Here is a 9106-nt window from a genome sequence, read left to right as displayed (position 1 = left end):
TCATTCCAGTAGGTTTTTACTTCATTCCAGTAGGATTATTACTTCATTCTAGTACGTAAATGCGGTTTCTCCGTCGCGTACCATTCTTTCTCTCTACAATTTCTATCACCACCGCCACAACGCTGATATGGTGTAATAAACACATGGGATGATGTAATAAATTATTGAAATGAAGTATGTGTAGAAGCATTGAAAGTCCTACTGGAATGAAGTAAAAACTTTATCCAATGAAGTAATAACGTTTCTGAATGAAGTAATCAACGCACTTGAATAAATTACATTTTTTAATGTAAATAAAGTAAAAACTCAGATCAATGAATTCAAATGAAACATATGTTGAATCATTTCAAAACCTACTGGAAGAAAGTAAAAACATGTTGTAGTTTCAAGGTATTACGTACGGAATGAAGTAATAAACCTATACAATGAAGTAAAATGTGCTTGTAATGAAGACCGAAAAATTTACACAGCAGCACATCTTATCAAAAAAACTAGATCTAATGGCCCATATTTGGTCTCTAGTTCGGTCTTTAAAATTGGTTCGACATTGATCACAACTCACGAAAGATGTTTACAATTAAATAAAAAAGTGCTTGAATTTTATTTTATTTTATTTTTGGTTTAACTAGAAGTGTACTGAAAATTTTGGTCTAGTATTTTCAAGAATACACAATTTATTTGTAGTTGCGACGCCGTATAATTTAGCTGATAAACATGCATGCTATGTTGCTATAGTATATTGTGGATGAAGGATTGGACCACATATGTAAAATGAAGGCAAACTAGGAATTGAATATGAGACTATTATAATAAATTATGAGTTGGATATGGAATATGATACCGATCCAGGCCAACCCCACCTTATTTTCTTTTCAAATTTGTTTATTAAAGTTTCAACTGCCTCAACTACAAAATAAATTAATCCAGCCGTCGTTGGTAAAAAATGTTACTCCTTCCGTTCATCTTATAAGTCTCATATTTGTCTTATTTGAACAGTTTTCAATAAATGTTTTATTTTTACTATTTTTAATAAGTAGACCTTAAATTCTACTAATTCATTAATATACTTATATTTATTATAAAATTAAACATTTAATAGAGATGGGAGGGAGTAATAAGTTACATCGGCCAAACAGTTGGAAGCAATTATTGAGTGCTAGGAATACGTATCGTTTTTACATTAAAATATATCATCTAGAAGCTTGAAAGAAACATTGCATGCGCATATGTCGTGTATTACTCAATAGTCGATTAATAAAATAAAAGAATTGAGTACAGTACATTCAAAATAAAATAATACTACTACCAGATTGAAAAGCAATCTAAACCGTATATCATACTTCTAAGTGAAGTATTTCTTTTGTTATGTAGTGTTATTTTATAAATTAAATAGAGAGAGGATAAAGACAAAAAAATTAGATAGAGTGATATTTATATTTTTTAAAAATGTGTCATTTAGATGAGACATTCAAAAAACGTCAGTTAGAGTGGGACGAGAGAGTATAAAATTAAACGAAAGTGAAAGGCCAACCGTCTGGCATCCTTCATCCATACTATTTTAATGTTATTTACTAAAATAAATTTTATTAATAATTCATGCTAATTATTCAAAATGTTTAGTGGATTAAGTATTTTTTTTTTGGTGTATATAGCACCCATTCTATCTATCCTCTTCAATTATTCCATCAAAAAAATGTTTTACCTAATCACAGCTCTCATTCTTGCTGCAATCTTCCTTTTCTTCAATAAATGGAAGAAATCCAAAAATAGCAAATCGACGAAACAGCTGCCACCCGGCCCCCGAAAACTTCCTATAATCGGAAACCTTCACCAGATGAGAAACCCTCCCTTCCGCCGCTTCAGAGATCTCTCCAACCACCACGGCCCCTTGATGCACCTCAAGCTCGGCGAGCGCAACGCCATCATCGTCTCATCTCCACAGCTCGCGAAAGAAATGCTGAAAGATCTCGACCCCGGCTTCGCCAACCGGCCTCAGAACATTGCCACAGAAATCATGTGGTACAACAGCAGCGACGTCGTTTTCTGCCCCTTCAACGACTACTGGCGCCAGATGCGGAAGCTCTGCATCAACGAGCTTCTCAGCCCGAAAATGGTGCGCCTTTTCGAATCAATCCGGCGAGACGAGACCGCTCGGCTGATCGATTCCCTGCGCGAATCTTCCGGAAGCTCTGTCGATTTCACAGAGAAGATCTTCTCCTTGTCGAGCTCCATCACTTGCCGGGCGGCCTTTGGCCGCGCCTGCGAGGATAGTAACACGCTGATGAAGATGATCGCGGATACGCTGCATATGGCGGCGGGATTTGAGATCACGGATCTGTTCCCGTCGTCGAGGATCGCGGCCGCGGTGAGCTGGGGGAAGGTGAGGTATATGAAGAAGATGCGGCGCAAGCTTGATGTGATTTTGGATGATATCATCGACCGGCATAGGAGGAATCGGGCGAAAATTGCATCTGGGGATGGCCGGAGATTCGGGAATTCGGAGTTTGGGGGTGAGGATTTGGTTGATGTGTTTCTTAGGGTTAAGGAAGAAGAGGAGCTCAAGTTTCCAATTGATAATCACAACATCAAGGCTGTGCTGTTTGTAAGTAGACATCTCTATTTTTTTGCTCCTTCTGTCCGGTCAAAATAAGAGATTCTAAAACTAATACTCCATCCGTCCCCTACTAGGAGTCGCTCTTTGACCGGGCATGAATTTTATGAAATATAGAAAAAAGTTGGTTGAAAAATTTAGTGAAATGTGGGCCCACATTTTTATATTGGTTTTATAATAAAATGTGAGTGGAGTGAGTTAGTGGAATGTGAGGCCTACTACCATTTATGGTAAATATGAAGAGTGACTCTTAATGGGGGACGGCCCAAAATGGAAATTAGCAACTCTTATTCGGGGACGGAGGGAGTATTTTTTAGTTACAAACTTTTTAATGACGGATATGTCAATATTCAGTCTGTCACTAAGCATGCCTAAATTTTGCTGATTAGTGACGGAATTATCCATCACTAACTTGCGATTTTTTTGTAGTGTACAATTTGTAAAATTAGCTTTTTAGAACATCTCCATTTACGTCATCTAATTGTAGTTTGCACAATAAGAATGAGGGTGTGCCGGTGGTATATTTAGAAACACATATTAGTGTCTTAAAAAAAGAGTAAAGGTTAATTTTTGTCCTAAACATATGACCTAAATACAAATTTGGTAAAAAATATTCACTTTTGGAAAAAAAAAAGGTTCATAACAAATGAAAATGTCGACAAAGTAGTCATTTTTTTTACGGTTCCATTAAAAAACTAATGGTCAACGCTAATTGCACAGTGGTATGACCGTTATTTTTTTGAAGGAACCGTAAAAAGGACCACTTTGACAAAAATTTCATTTGTTATGGACTTGTTTTTCAAAAAGTGAATGTTTAGGACCAAAATTAACCTTTGCTCTAAAAAAATGTCCATAGCTGTTTTCTTTTGGTGTAAGCAAAGAAATCTTCCAAAATTTGTTTAATTATATTTGTCTTTGATTTTGTTGATTCTAGCTTTGATTGACGTCTTCTTTAACAAAAATTGGACTTTTACAATGTGCAGGATTTACTTACAGGTGGAACTGATACTTCAGCAGAAACTGTTGACTGGGCCATGGTAGAGCTATTGAGGCACCCTCGCACGATGGCCAAGGTACAAGCTGAAGTACGACAAGCCATGAAAGGAAACTCTAGTTTTGAACAAAACAACGTCGTTTCTAATATGAAATATCTAAAACTGGTGATCAAAGAGATTCTGAGGCTGCACCCTCCAGGTCCGATGATACCTAGATCTAGCAACGAGGAACATTTGATCAATGGATACACCGTACCCGCTGGAGCGATGGTGTTGGTAAATGTATGGGCCATGCAGAGGGACCCGAGGAATTGGAAAGATCCAGAGAAGTTTGAGCCCGAGAGATTCGAGGATAATGCTGTGGATTTTACTGGTGGTGATTTTGAGTATTTGCCGTTTGGAACTGGAAAAAGAATGTGCCCCGGGATGACGTTCGGCTTGGCTACTGTGGAGTCGGCTCTAGCCCAGATGCTCTACCACTTCGATTGGAAGCTTCCGGAAGGTGTCAGGGCTGAGGATTTGGACATGATTGAAACTGTAGGGCTATCAGCTCCGAGAAAACAGAAGTTATTTGTGGTCGCCACTCCGTATAAATTAGCTTATTAGCATGTTAATGGACTGTTAATGTAAAACTTGCTATTACCAAGGGACCTCTCTATCTCCAATATTGCACACCAACTGTTCGGTGGAAATAGTCAGGTTTTTTATGTCTGTTTATATACTCACCCAGCTCCATGTATCCCACTCCATGTATGCCCAGTCTCGACTAGAGGCCCAAGACCAGCACTATCTATGCCCGCTCCAAGCTTGTTCTATAACAAGTCATTTTATATTGAAAAAAAAAATCGATTTTATCATACTACAAAATTAGAACATCCAAGTTTCCATTCAGTCGAGAGCCTTTGTCCTAGCGGCAGGGAGCTTAGACAATATTGCATAAGGTGCCGAGTTCGAGCCGTCTTGACATCATTAGTCGATGTGAATTTATTTCGCATTGAAGAATAAATTAAATATTCATCAACTCATACACTTCATTGGTTTGATAAAATTTGAGAAGAATAAATTAAATATTCATCAACTCATACACTTCATTGGTTTGATAAAATTTGAGAAGATAGAAAATACAGAGCTTATCAACAAGCCAATCAAACCGACAGAAATACGAGTTTATAAATAATCAAAATAAGCTTGAATTCGGAAAATCAACTCGATGGATGGTCACCATTGAGAGGGGAGGATGAACACGAATGCGGTACTCATTATCGGAGGGTTCGGGTTTTAAACCAAAGAGAGAGAGAGATTAGATAAATTTATATATTTCATATCTTAATCTTATAAGGATTACATATTTATTGTTTAAAGACCCTATGCGGTTTGACTCACTTATTCGATCTGGGAAAGAACCGACAAAGAAAACCCAGAACATTTATTAAATAACAAAATAAAATTAAAGTAGAGGACTCAAAGACTCATACATGACCTATGAAGCACTTTTTGGCGCCAACATTGTGTCTCAATTGAACTGTGATTCATTGTTGATGGCTTCCCGTTGCTCGGTTCATGCATGGACCGTTTCATATCACACCACGGGCTCAATGAGCACCATCTTTACCCATGCTTTGGATTTGTTGGGATCAGTATAGCAATCGGCATCTGAATAGAGTAGGTTTATGACGCGAGCAAGATTGACAACACGCATAAGAATCGACACAGACGCGGGTCTTGGCTCAAGGCATTCTTGATTTATATCCTTCCATGCGTTCCTCACCCGTTTCTTAACTTGAGCACGAGCTTCCTCGTGTGGCACTCCATATTGTTTCATGTAACAAATTTGAGACGAGGGTTTCTGCTGGAACTACAATAATTTGGTGTCAGGATTTGCTAACGAACATTAACCACTCTGCCACTAGACCATCACAGACTCTAATACTAATGTATACCACATACCTGATCTCCAACTAAGTCATCCGTTAATCGACAAATTACTGATGCGGCTCGAACAATTAGAGGTTCGGTTACGATCCAATCGAAATCTTTTTTGCTAACTTGGTCACTCATGCCCACCAAAGAAGTTGTTGATGCCATCATGTAACCGGAAGTTATGAGAGCCACCTTCAAATACTCGTCTAGTGTTGGAACATAAAAATTGTTATACAACCATTTTGTTTCGTCAAAATACGCCCTCCCTAGTTTTTGCATCTGTAAAATAATTCCAATAAGATAAAATTAACATTTCGAGTGTAAACTTAATATCCTAAAATTATGAAATTTGGTCAATTTTGATATGTCACGCAACTTTGAAATCAGCAAGAAAAACCTAGAAATCGGTCATAAAAACCAAGAAATTTTGTATGTGTCAGCAACTTTAAAAATCAACAACATAATCAGCTAGAAAAATCACCCATGGCGAAAAGAATCTAGTCAACTACGTATAATATATTATTGAATTTTTTTTCAACCAAACGTCATTTTCTTTATGATTTCTCAGTTGTCATATCGAATACAAGTTCACCAAAAAGGTTTCTTGTTTTTAATCAGTGATTTTTAAAATTGACCATATTTCATGGTTTTTTCTTAATTCGCCCATCTTTATAACACATTATTTGATACTCCCTTCGTCCCGCCTCAGGTGAGGCGATCCTTTTGGACACGAGACTATAGGAAGTGTTGTTTAGTGCTTAAATAAAGAGATAATAATGTAGGAGAGACGAAAAGGTAGAGAAATAAAAAAATGTGGGTTTTTGCGAAAAAAAAATGCATCACTTTAGTTGGCACGGTCCGAAAAAGAATACGAATCACTTGAGGTGGGACGGATGGAGTAATATATAGCTAGGGACAAGATTGAATACGTCTTGAATTGCATATTGAATTCGGTAGGATTCATCCTTCTCAAGTTCATTTTCAAAATCAACATAAGTGTCAATAAGGCTTCTGTAGCACATTTGGATGCATGGTGGCAAATCCTTCAAAGTCTCATTCACATCCCATCTGACACACGAAAAAAAAATGAGAACAAAAATATTATTAGGTCAATTTTTTTTAAAAGGATGAAAAATTAATCGAAAAATGATATCGAACCGTTCAACAGTGTCTGTGAGGATCTGTAGTTCATCTAGGGTTGCATATTCATATGTGTCATCAACAATGGAAGCTATGCTTAGGGCTTTCACCAATATTTTTCTTGCTCTAGCATAGCATGGCTCAAAAAGAACTCCCACAGACCAAAGGAAGCATTCCGCAATTCTATCTCTTGCATACGGCATTTTATTCTCCACGTCGAATTTCTTCCACCACCTTGAATCATATTTCAGAGCATAAATTAGGTTCACACAAAAATTGGGAGGGTTGGATCGTTATTGGATCAACTTGATAACGATCCAACCCAATAAGGCATAACCCAAACTTGACTTTAAAAAACTGTCAATCCGAACACAAACTTGAAGAGTTACCTTCAAACCCGAACATGACCCCACCCAACACAAACTCGTTAACTACATGATATAAATGGGTTGACACGACACGATAACGATCTCAACCTGACATTACACGATAAAAATCTGTATTGCGCGATTAAACCTCATTTTTAAACAACATTTACACGATTTAAACCTGATTTACAAGAACCTAGAGAATAAAATTAAAGCATAATTTTTTTTAAAAAAAGTATAAATAATTAAAATAATAATATTATTTTTTAATGGGCTATCCGAATTGAAACCAAATTATCATGCATATTCATGTCGAAAATTGTCAGCCTCACTTACAAGTGCAGTGAAACCCTAGATATATATAGAAATTTAAATAAATAGAGTGCAATAATATATGACCTTGTAGCATCACTCAGCTCTATCTGGTGCATCTTTTGCACTATGTTGAAATCCAATTTTACAAATTTCAGCAGGGTTTCATTATGCCATTCGTCTTCTTCATACACGTCCATGAACTTTCTAGCACTCAATCTTGTGAGTGCCTTGCGATTGGGCATCTTCAGAGCTTCTTTAACACGTTTCGAGAGAGAAACATCAGTCACCTTGTGGAGTTCTGTTTGAAGATGTGACGAACAAAACTCTATCGCTTTGTCCAGAATTTCCTCGTCGTGTTTCAGAAGATGGGCCGCCTCGTATAAGTTCAACAAACCTTCGATGTTGTTTCTCAACGACGCCACATAATCTCCGTTATCGTCAGTGAATTTACAGAACACGTCTGTTTCAAGTAAAGGTGTTAGTTTATCACAATTAACTACTCTCTCCTCGTCATTAATTGTTTCATTTTACCATTTTCGTCAGGTCCCCAATAAATTTTACCTTTCAATTTCACTATATTTCGTAACTAGACCTCATATTCCACTAATACATTTTTACCATAAATATACGACTTACATTTTCTCTAATTTTTTCATCCCACTGTTCTTAATAAAGTCAAATAATTTCTCAAAATCTACACCGGTCAAACCATGGAACAATTAATATGGAGCAAATGGAGTAATAATCTTAACCAAGTTGAACTATATACGAGGGTATATACACATCTCAATCCTCTATTTAATAGCTAAAAAATAATATTGAAAGAGTAGGACATGATCTTACCACATGGGACGTTGTAACCTTGTTGTCTAAGCAGACGAAAACGAAGAGCCACAATGCTTAAATCATCATTGTCTTTGCTAATTTGCAGCTTGTAATTGTCATGAATATATTTCAAGGATTCCCCGATTTCTTTTTCGAAGTGATATTCCACTCCCAGACGCTGAATCGCATCGATGAGTTCTAATTTACATGTTGAATCGTCCGGTGTTTGAAAGAGCATTTTTCTGACCATTTCTTTCTGTTTTGCGAGTTCCTCTTGTTCAACATCACTAATTTTCTATACATTGCAACGCAAAAAACATGAGAATTAAGAATATAACAAATGAAATTTGTTTGTTAAAAATATATATGTATACAAACCGTGTTATCTGAATTATATTTGAGAAAGAAGTCTCCCCAAATGGAAGGATGATATTTTGCGGATTTACGAATTTCGTCTAAGCTCTTGCCATTCGTGATTGCAGAAACGGGCAGCGAATAATTTTCCATGTTACAATATGCTTGGAAGCAAGTGTATGTATAAGAGAGTGATAGATGTTGGTAATTTTTATGGTTTATGTCCATATATTTATAGTTACAAACCTTACTAAAAAAATTGAATATTCTAAATGCGTGCAGTGCTTAATTTCTACAATCTTAAATCTAAACGCATGAATGTGCTTAGTTTCCACATTCTAAAGTCCAAATTCATGTGCCTAATCTTTTTTTTTGCACATATTTCCGCCCACCATATTTATGTTTCTAATCAAGCATGTGTGTGAAGATGGTTGGTGTTTCATATGGAGAAATGTACGTGGAAGGTATTCTGGGCTGTGTTAGTACATTTCAAGAAACGCAATTGAATCAACTTTTACTAGTGATAAAAACTTAAGCCAAAATTCCAAAACAAGTCACAATAGACACCTAAATTTCAA

At 36.5% G+C, this 9106-nt stretch overlaps 2 protein-coding genes across 2 annotated transcripts; one reads left to right on the top strand and one right to left on the bottom strand.

Annotated features, from left to right (window-relative positions):
• Positions 1-1639: 1639 nt before the first annotated feature.
• On the top strand, positions 1640-4298 carry LOC121756890 (premnaspirodiene oxygenase-like). Its single transcript, XM_042152314.1, has 2 exons — positions 1640-2602; positions 3595-4298. Exons 1-2 carry the CDS (start codon positions 1694-1696, stop codon positions 4210-4212), a joined length of 1527 nt encoding a protein of 508 aa, XP_042008248.1. The 5' UTR covers positions 1640-1693; the 3' UTR covers positions 4213-4298.
• A 671-nt stretch (positions 4299-4969) lies between these two features.
• Positions 4970-8710, bottom strand: LOC121758409 (bicyclogermacrene synthase-like). The gene is made up of 7 exons (XM_042153817.1): positions 8553-8710; positions 8193-8469; positions 7434-7809; positions 6685-6900; positions 6456-6594; positions 5554-5805; positions 4970-5461 (listed from the first exon to the last, which is right to left on the bottom strand). The coding sequence occupies exons 1-7, from the start codon at positions 8679-8681 to the stop codon at positions 5186-5188; spliced, it is 1665 nt and encodes a 554-aa protein (XP_042009751.1). The 5' UTR covers positions 8682-8710; the 3' UTR covers positions 4970-5185.
• Between the last annotated feature and the right edge of the window lie 396 nt (positions 8711-9106).

Source organism: Salvia splendens, chromosome 12 (assembly GCF_004379255.2).
Source record: "Salvia splendens isolate huo1 chromosome 12, SspV2, whole genome shotgun sequence".
NCBI classification, from domain to species: domain Eukaryota; kingdom Viridiplantae; phylum Streptophyta; class Magnoliopsida; order Lamiales; family Lamiaceae; genus Salvia; species Salvia splendens.
This window is presented reverse-complemented; position numbering and strand designations above follow the sequence as displayed.